The 24,149-nt window shown below is 37.2% G+C and overlaps 2 protein-coding genes across 2 annotated transcripts; one reads left to right on the top strand and one right to left on the bottom strand.

Annotated features, from left to right (window-relative positions):
* The first annotated feature begins 7,195 nt into the window (after nt 1-7,195).
* On the top strand, nt 7,196-8,633 carry LOC126967214 (retinol dehydrogenase 13-like). The gene has a single exon (XM_050811707.1). It carries the CDS (start codon nt 7,471-7,473, stop codon nt 8,422-8,424), a length of 954 nt encoding a protein of 317 aa, XP_050667664.1. The 5' UTR covers nt 7,196-7,470; the 3' UTR covers nt 8,425-8,633.
* Nucleotides 8,496-22,465, bottom strand: LOC126967332 (uncharacterized). The gene is made up of 3 exons (XM_050811791.1): nt 22,437-22,465; nt 8,823-9,611; nt 8,496-8,505 (listed from the first exon to the last, which is right to left on the bottom strand). Exons 1-3 carry the CDS (start codon nt 22,463-22,465, stop codon nt 8,496-8,498), a joined length of 828 nt encoding a protein of 275 aa, XP_050667748.1.
* Between the last annotated feature and the right edge of the window lie 1,684 nt (nt 22,466-24,149).

The raw sequence follows: 24,149 nt of genomic DNA, 5'->3' as shown, positions 1-24,149 counted from the left end.
TCCAACTCCCCACCTACTGCGAATCTAATACATTCCGAAATGTCAACAAATGACACATAGTTGCAGTGCATAACTTTACTTTGTAACGGCTGTTAACAATAACCTATCTATCCTTAGTTTGTATTACTAGAGGTAGACAAATCTATCCTTTTACGCTTACTTACATTTCAATAACCTATTGACAGATAGCATTGTACTATAACTATATTGGACATAACTATGGATAGATAAGATCTTGTCATTAAACGGTTACAGCAATGTATCCGTAAGTTAAACTAAGGATAGATAGGTTATTGAAAACGGCCGTTAGTTGTCTTATAAAACCAGTACAGTTAGTACAACCAAATGTTTTAATTAAGGTTGAAATACCTTGCCGTCGAACCTTCCTGAACAATATTTATACTGACCTTGGTGTATAATACTTTTATAATGTAACGAGTACATAATAGCACCATTATGGTACTAACCTAGCTAGGTCAAAGTGTACGAGAAAATCATTTTTAACGAGCAATGAAACTCTACGCCGATCCTTGAACTCATAAATTCATCATAGTATTATCAAGTTAATTATTGACTTTTAGAGAATATAGTAGATAATCGAAATAACGTCTAACTATTTTATTATATATTAATATAATACAATAAAAAAGGGATTGCTTGTAACTAATTCTAGTAGGCTTCATAAGATACATTATAGCTTTATACCAATTATTGGCCAATTGTTGAGCTTCCTACAAATTCTAATAAACTACTCGAATTAAATATTATGTTTGATTTTGATTCGTGGGAAGATAATGCCAGGCGGAGTATAGAAGTATACAATGGTTCTGCTGTCACGACGGAGTTAAGAGTATTGTATTGCTTCTGTCATAAAATATTTTTAATCTGTCTCGGATCCTATCATAGTTATAAACGCAAACGCCAAAATATTTAAATACCCTTATGGTTAAACTTAACTCTAGGGATCTCTGGGGGCTTCATAATATGATTTATGATAGAAACTTCCCTAAGAGATTGTATAGATCGCAAATATTCTGGTCGCTAAACGAAAAATGTGACAATATCGTACATAACCTACTATATTTATTCAGATTACCTTCCTATTTTAAAATCTTCTTAATATAATATAAATTACGTGACACGTTGTTTGTCCGCGATAGACACCTAAATTAATGAACGGATTTAAATGGCGATTACTTCATGGAGTGCAGTTTAGTCCAACTTGAGAGATAGGATAGTTTTTATTTCGATTTGGGACCCATAATTATTTTTATTTCCAATATTTGTTTTGTATGGACATATTTTCTGTGAGAGAATTTATTGACGCACGGTTTGACAGTTCTGCTATGAAACAATTTCATTAAAACAAGAGGGAGCGTATTGTATGAAATAATTCTTGATGTTATGAAATATTGTTGACAAATTCAGTCAGTATTTTATTTATTATGTACAGAACAACGTCTGTCGAGTCAGCTAGTATAATATATTTACATACAGACGTCATAAGATGCTAATTCAAGTTACAGATCCCACAATATTATGTATATGTGCATTTTTAACACCTGAACTAATAACTTAGCAAAGTCGATAGACATTCACTGTTGTGCATAAATAAAGTCAGGCGCATAAAAATTAACTTGTTAAGTTGTTTGTATTCTTAATAAAAAACAGGTGTACTCGTCATTAAAAAGTTTAAATATAGATTAGTAAGTAAGTAATTAGTAGTAAATTCATTAGTTTTATTATTTTTTTAATTTGTTTTTAGCATTAGTTGGTTGAGTAACGCTGTGCATAACTTTAATGTAGATATGTAAATAGTAATGTTTATCATATTCGTATATGTTAAATTATGTATCTAATTGGTCAACTTTAATAAATAAATCCTTCATCAAAATGTATAAACTTATTTACTGCGATATATTTTAAATTGTATAAGAATAACATGTTAATTTTTAATAAGATGAAAATAAGTATGTCAAATGAAGGTTTTTTATTTTACATATGTACTAAGTAGTTTTTTATTTTCGTGAAATATTTATGGTGTCGGTTATTTTATCAATAAATAATTTTAAAATAGTTATATAATATATATAATATACTATATAATGTATTATATTATTATAATATATTAAAATTATTAAAATATATTAAAATAGTTATATTTATAATACAATACAAATGTTAAAAAAGTTCTGCAAACAAACTTCTCAACTTATTTACTGTAAGGAGTTAAGAAATTCGAGAAAAATCTAAATTATTAACTTTAGAAAATGTGAATTAATACTAAAAAAACCCTTTACGTATGTGATTAACCAGGGCCGCCAATTGGAAGACAAACTATAAAAAATGTAATTAGTAGTGTGTTGTCTACAGCATCACGTTCCCAATAACTGTTTAGTATTAATAATTTACCAGTGGGAGGCTCCTCTGCACAGGATACCGGCTAGATTATGGGTACCACAACGGCGTCTATTTCTGCCGTGAAGAAGTAATGTCTAAGCATTACTGTGTTTCGGTCCGAAGGGCACCGTAGCTAATGAAATTACTGGGCAAATGAGACTTAACGTCTTATGTCTCAAGGTGACGAGCGCTGTTGTAGTGCCGTTCAGGATTTTTGGGGTTTTTCAAGAATCCTGAGCGGCGCTGCATTGTAATGGGCAGGGCGTATCAATTACCATCAGCTGAACGTCCTGCTCGACTCGTCTCTTATTTTCATAAAAAAAAAACTGTTTGGCCACATTCCACGAATTCCACTGTCGCAGCATCATATTATCCTCACCTGCATGAATGGCGTTCCTCCACATAACAGTTTTAAAGAAATTCAGCCACGTACAACCAGATTGTGTAATAAACTTCTGTGCGCAAAGTTTCCAGAACGATCCAATATTAAATGGTTTATAGAAAAAAAGCGCATTCATCTTCCTAAAAGGCGCGATTATGACTCCTCTAGTATTGCAAGAGAATGTAGACGGCAGTGATCACTTAACATCTGGTCACCCGTGTCTCTCGCGCAAACTGTTCAGTTTAGAAATCTCAATATCATTTTTGAAGACCTATAAATAGATACCCCACACGTATTGGTTTGATGAAAAAACGTTACTGAGTTCCAAGTATGTAAAATCTTAATGCGGTTCACAGAATACATCTTCTTACCAAATTTCAAAAGTATAGCTCTTATAGTTTCGGAAAAAAGTTGCAGTGACATACGGATGGACAGACAGACTGACATGACGAATCCATAAGAGTTCCGTTTTTTGCCATTTGGCTACGGAACCCAGTAGTGAAGTGGAAAAGTGTGTAACACTTAGCTTAAAAACCGGCAACACTTCCTCTATTGTCGCAAAAATTAAATCCGACTGGTAATACTTCACCATCATAATACCAGCAGGTCCTAAGACTGTGAGAACGTACCGTACTAAGACTTTGCTCAGACTTTACTTACGTAAAACTTACTTGAATGTGATAAATCGCAAACATTACTTTTGGATTGGTCTTAGCATAAGCTCAGTATAATTTTAGCTGTTAAATAACTATAAAAAGGAAATAAAACATTATGCTAAGATTACGCTCAGCTAAGGTTTACGTAAGTAAAGTCTGAGCATAGTCTAAGTACGCTACATAGATCACAGCCTAATTTGCCTCTATTTTCAAACTGAGCAAAATTAGAGCCTGCTTTCTATTGAGAATAACTTAAAATTCAACGATATAATATTATTATAGAAAAAGTAAATATTATTATTGAAACAGTCAAATGACTATTACGTAGCAATACTACGACGTAACGTGTTTGCTGTTAATATTATTGTAGGCGCTTCAAATGGTTTGTTTTTCATTTATTTTTATCATTTAAACAAGCAGATTAACTCAGTTTGTGCTCAAATCTCTATAAGCTCTTAATTTCTCAATTGGTAGACAGAGTTTTTTTTAAAATCAGGAGTTATTTTGCGGAAATCCATAATCATCAATACGTTTCGATCTATTCAATAAGTTACCAACAGTAGATTGACGAGGCGTTGGATGAGTGCGTGTTCTCTTGACTGCTGAATACCTGGATAGGTACTATAATTTCCATTCATTTGTCTTCGTGTATTATATCTAGTACCTGGACGACGAAGCCTTGCTCGGATTTTTAAGAAAGTACAAAACTTGAACAAAAAAAAACTAATAGGACATCTGGAATCCAACCAGGGTGTCTGCTTTCCGGATTACCCAATGTCTCATCTGAACTATTATAGTCTTGTATATAGTGGCGAAATTTACTTATTTCAGGTGATGGTGATTGATAGGCCATGCCCATTACAATGTAGTGCCGCTCAAGATTTTTAAAAAACCCAAAAATTCTGAGCGGTGCATCAATTCCGATCGTCACCTTGAGACATAAGATATCAAGTCTCATTTTCCCAGTAATTTCACTAGCTACGGCGCCCTTCAGACCGAAACACAGTAATGCTTACACATTACTGCTTCACGGCAGAAAAAGGCGCCGTTGTGGTAGCCATAATCTAGCCGGCATTATATCCAAAGCAGTCTCACAATGGTGAATTATTACATCAGCTAAAACATAATACTAATCACGTATAATAAATATATAAAAATACCATCGCAGGTAAAATGTTTGGAATACTTAAAAGGTAGGTAAGTACTTATCTAATTAACTTTGTGATAAAATCGCGCACTTAGTTACGGAAGGGGCACGTTTTACGAGCTTGTTAAGTTTCATAATTGTAGAACTTGGTGCCCGCAGCTTTTCTTGCTGTTACCGACTTAGGAACTCTTCTGCTAAGCTTAAGATTAGATCCTTTAAATTTTGTACGCGGAGACTTTTAAGTTTAAACTCTGTAATTACAGGTACCGATGCGGAAAGTTTTGCAGAAACGTGTTTAAATTTTCAGCTAAAAATCGTATCGATTAAGCTTTTCATATTTTGGTTTTACAATGCCTATTAATAATATTATATTTGAAGTTTATCGGATATGTTATTTAATGAGAAGCTCCTCAATTTGAACATACATCACTACATATTATAACAAAGTCCTCCGCCGGGTCTGTCTGTCTGTTCGCGATAAACTCAAAAAATACTGCACTGATAGTCATGCTGTTTTCACCAATGGATTGCATGATTCTCGAGGAAGATTTTAGTATATAATTTGATTAGTTTTTGTTTTTTTTTTTTTTATATATTAACGATATTTCTTGGAGGTGTAGAAAAAATAGCCCTCTGGGAGCTTTCAACGAAACTGTCGAAACCCATTGAGATAGAACAAACTAATGTATGGTGGAATTGTGTATCTTATATAGTTCTACAGAGAAGTCCATGGCATATGTCTATCTCTTAAGAATAACATACTTTATCCATTTAAATTAAACACTTTTAAAGGATTAAGACGCGTGTGATTTTTGCGTAAAAGTTATTTTTTTTTCTAGTTAACCCGACATTGCAAGATCTTTCCAGATCTCGTTTTTCAGGGGGACCCGCCAGGGGAGGGGGGAGACCGGGGAAAAACACAATGACAATTACACGCGTCTTAATCCTGTTAAAAGTATTTTATTTAAGTACGTAGCACTCGCGTTAATCTAAGAAAATACTTTACTTTATCCATTTTACTACTTAAAAAATAGGCGATTATAAAGCGTTCATAAAATTTATACTATTTTTGTGTCATTTAGCAATTGTGGTATGGACTTCACATACCTTCTGGCTTTAACTATTAGCATCAAACCATTTATACGTGATCTCTTAGTTTTGGTTCTTTAGGTAAGGCAAGGTATAAATGGGCAAGAAATGGGTATATTTATTACAATATATATACAAAATGATAACATAAATTTAACAATGCCTCGGAAACAAACTTCCATATATATCATAAATATGTTTGTAAATCACGCCTCTTTCCCGTAGGGGTAGGCAGAGACCACTTCTTTCCACTTGCTACGATCCTTACATACTTGTTTCGCTTCGTCCATTTTTATTATTCCTTTCATACATCCTCTCCGATTTAGGGTACTCTTGACCTGGTCTTTTTTCAAGACGTCCCTGATTTGATCTCGAAACATCCGCCTAGGTCTACCCCTTCCAACACTTTCATTCACACTGGCCTTATACACTTTCTTCGTCAATCGTTCTTCATTCATTCTCTCGACATGTCCAAACCATCTCAGCATACCTTTCTCAATTTTTGTCACAACATCTTCTTTCAGACCACAACGTTTCCTTATCTCACTATTTGTTATCTTGTCACTCAGTTTAACTCCTATCATACTTCTCAACGCTCTCATCATGCTACCTATGTAACACTGTAAATAATATCAAAATAGATTTTTACCTGTGAAGGAAGAGAACTAATTAAAACCATTTTAATATATAATAATAATAATTTGGGGCAAGATAATTTTACTCAAATTATCTTGCCCCAAACTAGGCAATTCTGTGCTATTGGTTGTAAGACTAGGATTTATTTAGTAAACATGACTCTGAAACAAACATCCATATTCATCGTATAAATGTCTGCACTTACCGGGATTCGAACCCCCTCAACGCTGAGTAGGCAGGGTCACCAACCACTGGGTTGTATTATATATTATTACTAGCTGACGCAGCAAACGTTGTATTGCCATATAAAGTAATTATAAATAAAATTGGGGTATAAAAAATAGATGCAACCGATTCTCAGACCTACCAAATATATCGTACTACAATTATTGTATTCGATTGCCATCTTGCAACGCTATAGCGGATTTGTGGATGGAATAGAATAATATAAAATTCACGATACAAAAATAGTTGTAGGTCGTAGAAGGACGAAGTTGTAAGTATTTTTCAATGCTGAATCATAATCAAATAAAAATAAAAAAATTGTCAAAAAATAATAAAAATATATTCAGAGGTGGGTCTTATCATTCAGGGGTATAAAAAATAGATGTTGACTCTAAGACCTACTCGATTTGCTTACAAAATTTCATACAAACCGCTCCAGCCGTTTCGTAGGAGTTTGTTAACGAACACCGGGACAAGAGAATATTATAATTATACCCATCTACTACAGTAACATCTAAGCGTCGGAACCTATGAACGGACAGAATGGTATAATAAGGCAACAGGAAGGAAAATAATTTAATTAATTGTAGTTAATTTCAGTAGTAGTATTCTGTTTCAATGACACATTACGTAAAAAACTTGTCGAGACTCGAGAGTCAAGATCACGTACCGTCGCGTACGCACACTTCAGTTTTATAAATATTGCGTCCGAGACGGACGGCTAATTCGACATCTAAACAATGAGGTTGCTCGCGACTCAACTAAAGTAATCTTATCGATAATCCTGACACGAAACCCACACTATCTACAGCTGAGAGTGATAACCGCACTGGATTTATGTGACCTCTCTACAAATTGGAAGAATACGTATATGTTAACAATAAAATAAATTAGATTTATAGTGTTGTGTCGTTAAAACTTGTTATTACCGAACAATGTATTTCCTACTGTTCATCTGTGTTATTTTACTATTCGTGTTTGGCATGAAAATATACCAAAAATTAACATGTGGAATTTGTAACTGTAGTGCTCACATGGTAGGGAAAGTGGTGATTATAACGGGCGGTAACTGTGGTATTGGATTCGAAATAGCAAAAGACTTGGCAGCTCGCGGCGCAAGGGTCATTATTGCTTGCAGGAGCGTACGTCGCGCGTCGGAGGCCACGGAAGAAATTATAAAATGCACCGGTAACTCAAACGTGGTGCATCGGCATGTTGACTTGGCCTCTTTCCGATCTGTACGTGACTTTTGTGAGAAGATATGCAAAACTGAGGAACGTTTGGATTTGCTTATAAATAATGCTGGAGCAGGTGGTCTCGGCAACTATAAGACTGAGGATGGAAACCATATTGGAATGCAAGTTAACTACTTTGGCCCGTTTTTACTGACGTGCCTTCTGTTACCATTACTAAAATCTTCAGCACCAAGCAGAATTATTAACGTATCGTCAATGCTGCATAAATATGCCGAAATGGATTTCGAAAATTTGAATATGGAGAAATACTGGAGCGATTATTTGGTGTATGCAAATAGTAAATTGTATTTAAATTTAGTAACATTAGAGTTGAGTAGAAGGTTAAAAGGGACTCGAGTAACAGTTAACGCAGTGCATCCCGGTGTGAGTGCCACTAAATTCTATAGGAATATTAAGAACAGTGTACTTCGTAGCGTTTTAAGCGCAGTTATCGGATTTATATATCAAAGTCCACGGGAAGCAGCGCAAACACCAATTTATCTGTCAGTGTCACCTGAAGTGAATGACGTAAGTGGCAAATATTTTTGTGATTGTCGAGAGAAAAAGCCATCTCGGATATCCCAAGATGCAGAAATCGCTAAGAAGCTTTGGATTGAAACTGAAAAAATCGTAAAGTTTTCGTTAGATGGATGACGATGGCTTGTAGCTTATAGAAAATTTAATAGTCATTATTTTAATTTGAATTGAAACTTCTCCGAATTTCATCAATGGTGTCTCAAAAGTCTCATCTTTATCATTCAATAAGGTTATATTTCGAAGAATATCGTGTGTTAAGATCTCTTTTGGATTTGCTCAAAGTCGTATTTTTGATAAGATAAATAAATTATAATTACGTTTTTTTTGTAGCTTTATTAATGAATGTGTTTGTAACAATCCATAGTCATAAACACTTACATTATACATAGTTCCTCAAACTTTTTTTTTTATGGAATAGGAGGACAAACGAGCGTACGGGTCACCTGTTGTTAAGTGATCACCGCCGCCCACAATCTCTTGCAACAGCAGAGGCATCACAAGAGCGTTGCCGGCCTTTGAGGAAGGTGTACGCGCTTTTTTTGAAGGTACCCATGTCGTATCGTCCCGGAAACACCGCACAAGGAAGCTCATTCCACAGCTTTGTAGTACGTGGAAGAAAGCTCCTTGAAAACCGCACTGTGGAGGACCGCCACACATCCAGATGGTGAGGATGATATCCCAACTTGTGGCGTGTCGTGCGAAGGTGGAATTCAGCGGCAGGAATTAGGTAAAACAGCTCTTCGGAACACTCCCCGTGATAAATGCGGTAGAAGACACACAATGAAGCGACGTTTCTACGCAACGCCAAGTGATCCAGCCGTTCACAGAGCACTGGAACCCCGACAATTCGAGCTGCTCTGCGTTGCACGCGGTCAAATGGATCGAGCTGATACTGGGGTGCGCCAGACCAGAGATGACAGCAATACTCCATGTGTGGCCGGACCTGCGCTTTGTAGAGTGCTAGAATGTGGGCCGGCTTGAAGTATTGCCGTGCTCTATTAATGACGCCCAGTTTCTTTGAAGCCAATTTGGCTTTGCCTTCCAGATGACCACGAAATTGGCAATCGCTCGAGATTTCGAGACCCAGTATTCCGATACTAGGCGAGGCTTTGAGGGAAGTGTTGTCGAAGAGCAGTGATACGACAAATGGGTTTTTTTTTGTGGTAAACGCGCAAACTTGAGTCTTCTGGGGGTTAAATTGGACAAGGTTCAATTTTCCCCATTCCGCGACCTTCTCAAGAGAGGACTCGATAGAAGACACAAGTTTCTCCCGGCACTGGTCGACGATTTCCCGAGAGAGACCTGCATGGCCCGTGTATACGGCATCACTTGTGCTGTCATCCGCATAGCAATGAATGTTGGAGGTGTCCAACATATCATTGATATGCAGAAGAAACAGCGTGGGAGACAGCACACAGCCTTGGGGCACTGAAGCATTCACGGGCTTCAGGTTCGAGCAATATCCGTCGACAACGACCTGTATGCTGCGCCCAGTGAGGAAGCTGGAAGTCCACTTGCACAAGCTCTCGGGAAGCCCAGATGATGGAAGTTTGGAGAGGAGCGCCTTGTGCCATACACGATCAAAGACCTTCGCTATATCCAGGCTAACTGCCAGGCCTTCCCCCTTGTTTTCAATAGCCGCAGCCCATCTATATGTTAGGTATACCAGAAGATCACCTGCCGACCGACCATGGCGAAACCCGTATTCTCGGTTGTTGATCAACTGGTGACCCTCTAGGTATACCAAGAGCTGACGGCTAATTATGCTCTCCATGATTTTGGAGAGCAGGGAGGTAATAGCAATAGTCCTGTAGTTTGCCGGATCCGAACTGTCTCCTTTTTTTGGATCGGATGGACAAGGGCTAACTTCCATGAGTCAGGGACTACGCCTTTAGAATAAGAGTGCCGGAATAAACGCGTTAGCACCGGCGTCAACTCAGGGGCACACGTTCTAAGCACGATTGGAGAAATGCCATCCGGCCCGCTCGACTTCCTGACGTCCAACGAAAACAGAGCTCGCCTATCAGTTTTCTGTCTGAACTGTACTTCAGGCATAGAGCTCTGACACCGCGGGATGGTCGGCGGTGTTTTTCCGTTGTCGTCAAGAGTCGAGTTGGAGGCGAAAAGAGTGCACAAGAGATCGGCTTTCTCTTTTGCCGTATGGGCCAGGGTGTCATTCCTCATGTGCAACGCCGGCATGGACGGCTGGCTGAAGTTACCAAGAGCAGCTTTCGACAACGACCAGAACTTGCGTGCTCCGTTCGGGTAACTGGAAAGCTGCTCGCCGATTTTGACGACGCGTTTTGATTTTGCACGGGCGATTTGCCGCTTAAAAAATCTGGAGGCACGGTTGTATTTCCTCTTAAGAACTATGCAGTTCGGATCCTTTGTGCCCAGCGCCGCAACCCAAGTTCGGTACGCCTGTTTTTTGCAGTCAGATGCTGCTTTAACTGACTAATCGAACCAGGGCTGTGATCTGTCACCGATGGGTACTACAGAGTTTGGTATAAAAATATCCATACCCTGTAGTATCACATCGGCTACTGCAACGCCGCAGGCACTAGGATCATCCAAAGGGAAACAAACCCTGCCCCAAGGGTAGGATGCAAAAAAGGAACGCATCTTATCTCAATCTGCTGACTTGTAGTGCCATACGCGGCGGGTCACTGTTGGTCTGCGACGTTGGCGTCGGATAGGCACTACACTCCTGACCAGGCAATGGTTGGAGGTTCCAAGAGGGGCGTCGGCAAAACCTGGTAACCATCGGGATGTGTAGTCAGCAGAAGATCCAATAAGGACGGCATGTGGCTATATCCGGGAGCCGCAATGGCGACTCAACCAATTGGGACAGACCATACGCCAATGCAAAATTATGCGCAGATCGCCCTGCGTAGTCTGTGGTACGTGATCCAAGCCATTCGGCATTGTGCCCGTTGAAATCACCCAAGACTACGATTTCAGCGGAGGGGATCTGTGCAAGCACGTCGTCAATTGCCACTTGAACGCAGCCCATGAGATGATGGTTTTCTGCGTTACCACTATGGGACCTGTAGACACACGCATAGATGCGGACGCGGTCCTCTAAATCTACGCGGAGCCAGAGAGTAGACAGGTCCCTACCCTCAAAATTGCCGAGACGGCGACAGCAGATATCCTCCCTAACGTACACACATACCCCGGCATGAGGCAAAAAATTGTGCTCAATTTTGTACCCGGGATACGTTAAATTTGACGTATCGCTAGGTCGAGATATCTGCGTCTCCATAAGGAAACACAAGGCCGGCTGCGCCGTCTCAAGGTGGTGGTGGACGGCGTTTAAGTTGGAGTGAATTCCCCTGATGTTACAAAAGGCCACATTAAGCGTGGAGCGGGGTGCCGTGGTGCTACTGCCTCGTTTGTCCTCGGTCATGCGCGGTACTGTGCCTCCCCAGAATACGAGGGGCAGCCCGAGCGCGAATGCTCGGGGAGGGATTCTCCGGCTCTACTGGAGCCGGTACCCTCCTGGGGTAATTTATCTTTATATACCGCTCTCATATTTTTTGTTGGGGGGAAGGGGAGGGGGGAGGGGGATTGGCCTCCGGTCCTCGACACTAACCTATGCGAAACGTAGCGGCACTAGGCCGCTACTTCACGCCGGTATTCTGTGCGAGTGTGGTAATTAACCCGGACGAGTCGGGCCCGATTGTGCTGATGTCAAAAGACGGCAGCGTGACTCTCCCACTTCTAAAAAAGCGCTTAGTCGCCTCTTACGACACCCATGGGCCTGGGACTCCCCTATTCTTTTTACGCCCCGGCCTTGCGGGATACCTCTTTGGTATCCCGCAAGGATCTGCATTAGGCCCTATTCTATTAATTATTTACACTGCGGATATCATAAAGGAAATAAAATACTGGAATTATCATTTATAGATGATACAATTATATATTTCATTTAAGCCAGAAAATACACGTTCAGCTATGATAGAACTAAATAACGATATAGATGGTATAGTATGACGTTAGAATTTTATTAGTCCTAAATTTGAGTAAAGCAAAATACATGATACGTGGTACTGATCGGCCACATTACGAACCTGACCAAGGAATATGTAATAGCACAAGTAAAGTGAGAGCGTACACCGTGTTACTGAAGCGCGGAATCTCGGGGTTCTAACAAGTTCTTAATATTTCTAAGAATCACATTTACCGCTTAAAGAGCATCCTGAGCGGCACTGAATTGTAATGGGCAGGACGAATCAATTACCAGCAGCTGAACGTCCGGCTAGTCTCATCCCTTATTTTCATAGGAAAAAATAATTTCGTAAAATCCGTAAATTTCTAATTCTTAGCTGACCTCTCGGTGAATGGAATATTCCTACAAAATTTCAAGTCTCCACGCCTTATGGTGCCAGAGATATCGGATGAGTCTAAATATAGGTGGAAATCTTTTATATATATGTATAATATTATATATAAAATTCTCGTGTCACAATGTTCGTTCCTGTACTCCTCCGAAACGGCTTGAACGATTCTCATGAAATTTTGTGAGCGTATTGAGTAGGTCTGACAATCGGCCAACATCTATTTTTCATACCCCTAAATGTTAAGGGTGGTCCACACGATTTTTTTTTTTGAATTTTTTTGACATTTTTTTTTTAAATTTGTTAGATTATGAGTCAGCATTAAAAAATACATACAACTTCAAATTTTCACCCATCTACGATCAACAGTTACTTTTGTATCGCGATTTTAATATCGACAATACAACGTTTGCTGGATCAGCTAGTAATAATATAATATTGACACACTTTTACAGTTATTATATTACCCCAAACTAGGCATAGCCTGTACGGGTAATTTACACATACATAAATACATATAAACATCCATGACTCGGAAACAAATATCTATATTCATCATATAAATATGTGCACCTACGGGGATTCGAACCCCGGACTTCTAGCTCAGTGGCAGTCTGCGTCTATATATATAATATATAGATAAAATCCTAAGATTGGATTATCGTATGCATCTTCACTTTGTAGCACTTCTTTTCGTTAAAATAAAGTATAAAGTACTGCCATATCTTTATAGTAAATTATTACATTGGTTTAAAAATAATATTAATGAACACATCACAAGATCATCTATGTACTATAGATAATAAATATTAAATGCCATTAAACAGATGTGCAGCTTTTTGTGATAGTTTCAAATTCTCAACTTCTAAATGTTTGGATGACTTGCCACCTCAAAAGTCAAAGTCAAACATATTTTATTGACATAAAAATCAAAAGATTTAATCTTTAAACGAGCAATTCTTGTATATATATTATATGAATCCCGGAAACGGCTCCAATCTAGCTAGGTTTCAATTTAAAAAAGGTAGTTTTATCCGTGTCAACTTCTACAATAACATTCGAATACAACGGTAAATTTCGCCACTATATACAAGACTATAATAGCTCAGATGGGACATTGGGTGATTCGGAAGGTAGAATACCCTGGTTCGAATTCAGATGTCCTATTAGTTTTTTGTTGTTCAAGTTTTGTACCTTCTAAAAAATCTGAGCAAGGCTCGATCGTCTAGGTTCATTATACATAATGCCTAAATTAAAGGTGGCCGGCCAAGCCTAATCGCTCTTGCCTCTTATTATAACGTAAAGCCTCCTCTCCACTACCGGCGATGATTGTTATTTGTGTGACCATCTGTCGTCGGGTAATTAATCATCGTGTAAGCATCCACACGATCATCCGTGATCATTTATTGAGCGGCAGTCCTTTAAGATAGATGTGGAGTTTATAGATGATGCTACCATTCATTATACATTAATTTCAGTATACAATATATGTTTGGGATTCCATATTTCTATAAATTTAAATGTTTGATTATTTAACCACCCGGTAGTCATTGTATCGTACTCTCGCTATGTAAATAAAAGGAAAACAAAACAACGCCGCAACCACGAGGCGAAGTAATGAATGACCGGCGATGGTGTAAGCACGCGCACGCAACTACAAGCGAATTCCCTTTGATGTGTGCTGGAAAAACCGACATGCATCCAATCGCCGCGATCATTATGACGATTATAGACGATGATCGGCGACTAGAAGTGTAATCGCCGATTGTGTAAAGACGCCATAATATAGGCAACGCTGCCAAAATCATCAATAGTATCAGTTGTTGTAAAATAAAAACAGGATATTTTTATTAACACAACATTATGTGAGTTAATTACCGATAAGTATTCGCGTCCTATTTTTAATGAGTATGGCTTTCTACTATTTTGTAGACAATATCTGAAATTATTCAAATATTTTTTTAGACTACAATTATGTATGTAACGCGAGTTATCAGAAATGAGACAAAGACCTTATTAAGTACCTAGTAATAATATGCAGCACATAATTAGTATCTGTTGTAATTAAATGGAGTGACCATCTTCCATCGATCCAATAGCCATCGAACATCGGGGCATGTTCCTACATGTAAAAAAAAATAATTTATCTATGTATCTCTAGTTACGTATACCGTGCTGTCACCGTTATCTATCCATAATTATGTTCAATATGGTTTATAGTCCAATGCTTTATGTAGATAGGTTATTGAAATGTAAGTAAGCGTAAAAGGATAGTAAGTTAAACTAAGGTTAGATAGGTTATTGAAAACGGCCGTTAGACGATGTGGTATGCGATCCTACAAGTAGGGCAACTAGGGACTTCAATAAACATACCAAGAGTTGATGTGGCGATTATTCTACTGTCCCTAAATTTTAGTAGAAATTAAAATTTTGTAGATTTGACTTTGAAGGTGACTTGAATGGTGAGGGAAATCAATGAAGTAGGTAAGATAACGCTTAAAATAGTTGTTTTTATTAAATGAAATGTTAAAACAAATATTTTTTACTCATTTTGGGTTCATACTGTATCAATAAGCTGAATGTACTGCTCGTCTCGTCCCTTACTGTCATAAGAAAAACATTTGAATCGCTGATTACATATGTTATGTATTACTCAAAATAATAGGTAGATTACTGTCGATTACAGTAATTATTAAAATCTTTGTGATTATACAAATTAAATAATAATTCAAATAAGCATTTGAGCAAATATTCATTAGCTAGCATTTATTTGCTGAGTTTGCTTATACAAATATAGTTTGAATAAACAATCAATGTTTATTTTCATAAACGAAGGTTTCGTTATGATACGATCGTAATAAATAATATAAAAAGAAAATAATGTCAAGGTGACCGATACACATTGTACACATCAGACGAAATATTTTTATGAGAGAAAGTAATAATAGGTGCTTTAGAATCAAACTACCATTACTTTGGATTAGGTAAAATAAAACCTCCTTGGAGCGAAATATCAGGGTGAAACCTTTTTTATATGACAGCTCGAACAATTTAGATTTTTTTTTATGGAATAGGAGGACTAACGAGCGTACGAGTCACCTGGTGTTAAGTGATCACCGCCGCCCACATTCTCTTGCAACACCAGAGGAATCACAAGAGCGTTGCCGACCTTTAAGGAAGGTGTACACGCTTTTTTTGAAGGTACCCATGTCGTATCATCCCGGAAACACCGCACAAGGAAGATTTAAATGAAATATGTGAAAATTCGTATTGTTTGGATTTCAATAATTGTTTTTCATTCTGCTTAAGAGTAAAGAAGGGTAGGTATTTAATACGAATTCCAGCATGGAACTACCGCAGCAGAAACAGCTCCGAATAGCAATGCTGTGCTTGGAGTGGATACTGTTAATGAATGCACCGTGCATTCTTGGTTTATTAGCTTCCGTAGAGGCAATCAGTGGGAGTTTTCTTTGCACAGGATGCCGGCTAGATTATGGGTACCACAACAGCGCTTATTTCTGCCGTGAAGCAGTAATGTGTAAGCATTATCCTGTTTCGGTCTGCAGGGGGCCGTAGCTTGTGAAATTACTGGGCAAATGCGATTTAAAATCATAAGTCTCAAGGTGACTAGCGCAATTGTAGTGCTGCTGAGAATTTTTGGGTTTTTCAAGATTCCTGAGCGGCACTGCATTTTAATGAGCAGGGCGTATCAATTACCATCAGCTGAACGTGCTGCTTGTCTCGTCCCTTATTTTCATCAAAAAAAGGCAACTTCGATCTGACGAATGAACCCTAAGCAAAACCAGCTACGTAAGTAAATATTGATGAATTGAATGTAATGTTACAAGCCGATTCGCATCAACCTAACAAGAAATTAGTGACATGGTTTGACGTTAGCCACAATATTGATCAAATACAACGAGAGCAGCTCGAACCAACGACGATAAAGTCATTTGTGATCGGCTTGATTCTTTGGCATTGCGTAGAGGTGTAGTTTCTCTTTGCATCTTCTACCAAAGTTGCTTAGGTTGATACCAGCAGCCTTATTCCACCACTGCACATTACATATGCGTTCACTGTTTTATACCCATCCTACGAAAAGTGCTCAACGCTGCTAAATAAGTTTTCACTTGAAAAGACATTACTATCACCGCTACCATATTTATGTTCTCCTGGTATATATGCAGAAATTACATAGTGCGAATGACGTCAGAATATATTAAGGTATACAAGCGTCATACATAAGACAATCTCTTCTTTAAGTATGATTGCCTGGTACTAAAACACTGTATAAAATTGACTTACGAATAACTATAGTCTGTTACGAGGACGTAAAAATCTTGCGATGAATCTGACTGAATAAATACAGTTTTCAATGAAATAAAAACATTTTAAAACTTATACCCAAATTTTATTTATCACATTTACTGATTGTAAGTAATAATAGAAAAAATAACCTTTGAAGGTCTCGTTATTACGTGGATACGTGATGTAAAAAAGACAATACCCTGGTGGTTAAGTAATTACCTTGAACTGAGTATGTTTTTTTGTAAACGACTACGTCATTTAACAATTTCATTAATTTTAATTATATTTTTAAATACCTCGTTAAATCCGCTTTTTATGACAACAACTGAGTGTATATGTATAGTTTAAGTTTATGACAAACTTATTCTTTACAAAAAAATTAAATTATTTTACCAGGCTTCGAGGCTTGCTAGCACAAGATTAGCAGCCATATAGGTATGACAGCGGTGGTCTTTCAGCCATCGAGCAGTAAGGTGGAAGCATTATTAAGTTTAGGTTTGAAAGGCGCCATAGCTCATATTATTATATTAGCCTATTGAAAACAATAACATCTAACAGCCTGAACACGTCATGGTCTGAGTGTGTACGGCCGGACTATCAGATGGTCCGGTGGGCGCTTCGCATCAATTGGTCCGGCTCACAGTATTCGGTACGGTCCGGATGGTAATAATAATAATTTCGTGTAATGGATAATGTGACATACAACATAACAACCAGCGCCTGATGTTACGGCCGTACCAAATTCGATCATGTGTTTAGACCATTTTATGTCTCAAAAAATATCCTGAATCGTATGCGGCAATGCTTTTACTAACCATCAAGTGAAATCCTTGCTTCTATGGTGACTTATTCTTTAAAAAAAAGTAAACCTACCGTTAATCAATTCAAATTAAATATTTAAATAATTTTATTATCAAAATCACTTATTGAACGTCAAAAATTAGCATCTATTCAAAATAGACTGCCTGAGAAGAACGGGCGCAAGAAACTCAGCAAGCTTTTTTTTATAAAAATATGGATTGCAATGTCATATCGTACAATAAACATTTATAATTAAAGAGCCTGAGGGTGTTAGCTTCATTGCCAGTTTATGATATCATTAAGAGAATTGTTTGTTATGCTATAGTAACATTTCCCACACAAACGTTTTTTAACAATTCTTTTAAATTTCGTAACACATTTTGTTTTGTACATTTTCTGGGATCATATTGTAGAAGCATACCTATAACAAATTGATGTTTGTTCCTCGTGTTAACATTATGATTGTCACAGTTTCTAGCAAATTCGTCAATATGCTTATGAACATTTAGAACATTGTCAAGAATATATTGAGATGCAACAGTCAAAATGTTTATTTCTTTAAATTTTTCTCTTAATGATCAAAATCATAGTAAAGCTTTTAATGAATTTGTCAGCAGAAAGGTGCGATGTTGGAGGTTCGGGTATTGAAATATTATAGTCTGACTGCTATAATAAGCCCCCTTTTTTTTTTTTTTTTTTTTTTTTTTTTTTTTGCGCCCAAGCAAGGGAATGGGCTACCCTCCGGGATAACGACGGGAGGGAGGTGGTGAATGCTCATGCATACCAACGCAGCCTAAGTCTGCGTTGGTTATGTGGGACTCACGTGAAACCTAGGTGCCCACCCACTAAACACCACCTGCAGTTGGCTTTGGGCAGGTGCCCTCTAAGCCTACATCGAAGGCGACCTTCTCATGGGGAGAGAGAGGCGCAAGCGGCACTCCCTATGGAGTTTCCGCTGGGATGGAAGTTTATTAGTCTATGCAACTACTTATATACTAGTTGGAGAGATGAGTGTGTGTATAGGTGTATAAAGGTGATACACACACTACACCTCCCCCCGAAAAAAAAAAAAGATGTGGTGTCATGGGACAGGTAGGAACGAAGTTCCTTCGGCTAATGTAGAATCGACACAATTTGTAAAAAAAAATCGTGTTCAATTTTATGTAGGTTTTCTTGATTGACATGACATATACTTTAAATACGTAAAAATAATAAATATATTAACACAGTAAGTCATTTTTTAATTAAATTTCGCGGACTGATTGTCCTGGAAGTTGAATAATTATTATTATACTGTAATGCAATTTTACATTGCATTACAACAGCTATGACACTAAAATTACGAAAGAGAACGTACAGTCTGAAGAATATATTAAGAACTGTATTGAAAGTAACCTTGCTTTTCTTCGTTTATAAATAACTTTTATAATATATAAATATTATATTATAATAAAGAAATATAAAGTCCATTAGAAAGAGAAAGGTATTATACACTACTCGCTTGTATACGACTGTCGCGCCTGCGCACGTTTCATTAAACGGTTTTATTCCACGGAGTTTTTCTTACGGTTTTACTATCACATTTTTTTCAGTTCGGTCCCGCAGCAAAATCCCTATCTCCTCCAAGCCTGCCGTAAGGAACTGCGATCCAAAAAATATATACTACATATATTTTTTATACATATTTGTTCAATTTATAGTATCATTCCGTTAGATATAAAATCAAGAAAATACTTCAACATAGTTACTGAAATAATTCAAACAGGTGTTAAAACGTACACTAATTTACAAGTAATTTTCAGTTAATGACAAAAAAAAAACTAATTTAATTGTTGAAAGTTACAATTCCATATGGGTACTTCTTGAAACTTTTAAATTATTCATTACCAAAACTTTTTAAAGAAAACTATATTATGATAATCTAACCACATTGTAGTTAAGTTTTAGAATAGGAAGTTATAAATACGTGAATTACACAATAATTGCATAACAATTTCCAAAATGAAGGGAGACGGCCGTTGAATTACACAATTTGGAATGACGAGTTAATTAGTGGACGCTAATGAGGTGCCCGTTTATTTGAACGATTTGCGTTAATTCACTGAATACGTGCGTACCTAGCGTAAAATTGAAATAACTTCGCGGAATGGACGAACGCGGCGCTGCGGTCGTTTCATTCGTTCATAAATCTCGAAAGTGTACAACTGATTTACAGAAATGCTTTTTGCCCTCACCTCAGTGTTTACTAAGCTTCATTCTTTTATTTTATCCTCAGACATTTTATTCCGGATAGCTAGTTTTTTTTTCAAAGAGATTAATTCCCAGCCAAGCTGACTACTGCGGTACATATAATTTATTAAATGCACTCTCTGTACTTGGAAAGATATTTAGTTGATTATAAGTTGGTTATATTTTCTTTGATTAACGCGAGTGTTACACATTTAAATAAAACACATTTAAAGGATTAAAACGCGTGTAATTGTCACTGTGTTTTTATATTAGATTTTTGCCTAAAAGTAACATTTTTATTTTAGCTAACCCGACGTTTCAAGACCCTTCCACAAGTAGTAACAATCTTATATTCGTTTTATTTTACCATTATTAGTAAAACGGGATATCCAATAATATTTTGAATATAGAAGTATATGAAGTAATATAGACACACGTGTCACATCAATGTAATAGTTAAAACGGAATTGATCATTGTTATCGCTAATTAATTATTTAAAAAGAATATAAATTCAAAATTAACCGACAAGAAATTAACAGCATTAAAAACTCGTTAAGTGTGATAAAATAATATTCATCCTCGTATTTTTATAAAAAAAAAAAAATACAAAATCATTTATTTCGCACTTTTCATATACAAATTAACATTTTATACTGACCCCTATACTAGGCGTTGCCTGTCTCGTGGGAAATAGTAGAATTAACAGAAAATAAAGATATACAAGCGGCTAGTGACAACAAGCTGATTACTAAAATTTTACCAATTATATAAAGAAATAAAGTAACAGTAATAACTATACAAGTATTCATTGTGTGTATGAAAATGTGTGTATTTTTTAGGATTGTACCTTAAGAAGATTTTCAGTTTCCATATAGGATAGTTGTATTAAATATTTTGATAGAAGCTCTTTAGCCTTGAAGATGGAGTGTTCTTTAAATTTACATAGCTGGACCAGTTTATTATAAATCCGGCGGTACAAAAAGGTTGGAAAGCGACATGCAAATGCAGTTTTGACATTAGTAACAGGCAATTTGTAAACTCGGTTTTTAAGCAATGTGTTGTATTCTTTTGAGTTCAGAGCTGTTTTGTGGACATGCATCGCGACTCTTATCAGGTACAGCTTTCGAACACTGAGTACCTGAGCGTCGCTGTACAAATCATTCGTTGGGTATCTAATCGGTTTCCTCAAAGCGACTTTTAACACAGCTCTTTGCGCTCTTTCAAATTTTATGAGGTTGGTGGAATTTGTACCTCCCCAGGCTAGAATGCAGTAATTTATGATTGATTGTCCGAGGGCTAAATAGATGCTTTTTAATAATGAAAGCTCAGCGGACTCTCGAAGCAATTTAATGGTGTATACCAATTTTCGTAAATGAGTTGAGACAGCAGCAACGTGATCTCTGAAACTTGTTTCGTCTACGACTATTCCAAGATATCTCATTGCGTTAACTCTTTTAATGTGGTCACAAGTGCACTTTTGAGCTGGACGTCTTGTACAGTTTGTACTGTGAATTTTAAGATTTTGCTGTTGGCTTGGTGATGAAGCAGAAGTCTTATAAAAGCATTGAAATCTAGTTTTAGAAGAATTTAAAGTTAGAATATTTTGTTTCAGCCAGTATGATACCAGTGACATACCTTGCTCGACATATTCGTAAACGGTATCCCAAGAGAGTCCGTGAAAAACAATAGCTGTGTCATCAGCGTAACACAGAATCTCAGCATTTTGTAATGGGATAAACATTATGTCATTAATATATAATAAAAACAGAGTAGGACCTAAAATGCTGCCCTGTGGTACCCCGAAGGATATTGGTCTCAGGTCACTAAGTTTATCACCAACTTTAACACATTGGCTTCTATCCGTCAAATAGCTGGTAAACCAATCCAGTATAATTCCTCGGAACCCGTATGCATCGAGTTTTCGCAGTAGGATGGGAATTGAAACTGTATCAAAGGCTTTCGATAAATCTAGGAAAACTCCTACACAGGCCCTTCCTTCGTCTAAATGGGCGGCAACAACTTTTGTGAGAAGAGTCACTGCATCTTCTGTTGACTTGCCCCTTCTAAATCCAAACTGCCGCTATAAGGGAGTTAGATTCAAGGTAAGCGACTACTCTTTTGTTCACAATGCGCTCCAATAGTTTTGAGACAGACCCTAATAGTGATATCGGCCTGTAATTACTGGGTTCCATCTTTGATTGACCTTTATGGATCGGTACAACTGCCGCAACTTTCCATGCCTTAGGGAATGTACCACTTTCGATGCTTTGATTAAAAATCGCCGCTAGCGGTTCAGCAATTGCAGGGCCAACTGACTTTAGGACTTTATTATTCAGGTAATCAAGACCTGGGGAGCTATAAGGGTCTAATTTCTGAATGAGACCGAGAACTTCATGTTTATCTGTAGGCGCTATAAATATTGAGCTTAGTGCTGATGAGTTAATTTTGACCTTGGCTGCAAGCGATTCTTCGGTTTCATTTTCTTGACCAAGTATTGTATTTGCAAGGTTTTGATCAGCTGAAGTAAAATACTCATTACAAATGTTTAAGGCCTCTGTCTCATTGTTTCTTATGTATTTTAAATCTTGCGCCGGAGGAGCTGTGCAATTGCGATGTGTTATTTTATTGATTGTTTGCCAGAGCTTTCTTGGATCTTTTTTGTGAGCAACTAGTTCCTTTTTTTCGTGTTCAGCTTTAATATTTCTTAAGAGTTTAATGTAGAAGTTACGATATCTTGAATAGATTAGGTTTTTAGTTTCATCATGAGGAAATTTTTTTGATATTTGGTGGAGTTTATCTCTTTGTTTGGAGCACCTAATGAGGCCAGGAGTCATCCAGGGGTGGATGCAAAATTTTGAACGACTTACCTTAATAGTTTTGGTGTTTTTAGCTATCGCAGCTGATACAGCAGTCGTGAAAATAGACACCGCATCGTCAACAGAGTTTGCTTGAATAACTGAAGACCAGTCAAGCAGTTCTAGCTCTTTATTAAGATCATCGTAGTTTACTTTCAGTTTTGATCTCACCTGAGTTGTGATTTTCTGCTGTTCTGTTTTGATACCAACCATGATTAGATCATGATCAGTAAGATCGGTGGTACACACAATCGATTCGGCTTGAAGGTTACATGGGACGAATATGTGATCGATGCAGGTTTTACTGTGTGTAGGTTTGTTGATAGACGACAGTAGCCCATGTGAAGCAAGTACTTCCAAGTAACTTGATGTTTGCTCAGTAGTTATTTCTTCTATAATGTTAATATTCACGTCACCTGACAGTATGAGACAAGAGTGTCGGTTAACTGACTTGAGCAGCTGGTCCAAGGACTGAATAAAGTTGTCAGTGTTAGGGAACGACGGAGAACGGTAAATACCTAGAACTGTGAAAACTTTGCATACACTTATCTTCAAACAGTTTGCTTCGGCTATATCAGGTTCGGAAACTTCCGCAGACCATTTGTTATTTACGTAAGCGATGACCCCACCTGATTTGTTGATGTACTTTTTTGTGCTGTGTGCTATATAACCATTTATTTGCTTAATTGTGGTGTAATCATTAATCCAACATTCGCTGAGAATAATAACGTCAAACGGTATATCGATTCTAGCTAAAGTCAATAAGAAATTATCAAAGTTCCGCTGCATGCTTCTGATATTTACTTGAAGAATTTTAAGTGTATATTTTGTTATAATGGGATAACATACTTCCGGGCTAGAAATAATGTGGCATTTAATGTCAAAAGAATTATCAATTTCAGTCATAAGATCTAAAGCAGCCATAGAAAATGGATAATTATAAAATAAATTTCTTTTCTAAGTAATAAATACCACGATGTAAAAGCGCCCATACAAGGAAGAGGACGTGCACGTACATTGGGGTTTGTTTTAAAGGTAAGTGTTTGTTTAAGATTTTTCTTTCAAATATTGTAGTATGTGTGACTGTTTGGGTGTGTGTTGAGTTAAGTTGAGTGAGGGTGTTAAAATTCAAAAGAAATATTTTGAACGAAGTTAAATCCAAAATTTCTAAAGATAAAAAAACAAAATACATATATGTTTTACTAAAGTTATTCGTTACGTTTGTCTGAGAAGTTCTGGAGATCCTCAAGAGAACGAAGCTGATGGGCCGGGCTTCCGTCTCGACCCTCGTGCTTTCTGATATATATA

This window comes from Leptidea sinapis, chromosome 12 (genome assembly GCF_905404315.1).
Source record: "Leptidea sinapis chromosome 12, ilLepSina1.1, whole genome shotgun sequence".
Taxonomy (NCBI): Eukaryota; Metazoa; Arthropoda; class Insecta; order Lepidoptera; family Pieridae; genus Leptidea; species Leptidea sinapis.
Note: the sequence above shows the minus strand (reverse complement) of the source record. Positions and strands in the feature narration are given on the sequence as shown.

Excerpts from the sequence above, each read along its gene's own strand:
- LOC126967332 (XM_050811791.1), bottom strand. The coding sequence starts at position 22,465 with ATGAAACCGAAGAATCGCTTGCAGCCAAG. Across the intron at positions 9,612-22,436 it reads AAGAATCGCTTGCAGCCAAG|AGGTCTCTCTCGGGAAATCG; the intron begins GTCAAAATTAAC and ends CACGGGCCATGC.
- LOC126967214 (XM_050811707.1), top strand. The coding sequence starts at position 7,471 with ATGTATTTCCTACTGTTCATCTGTGTTATTTTACTATTCGTGTTTGGC.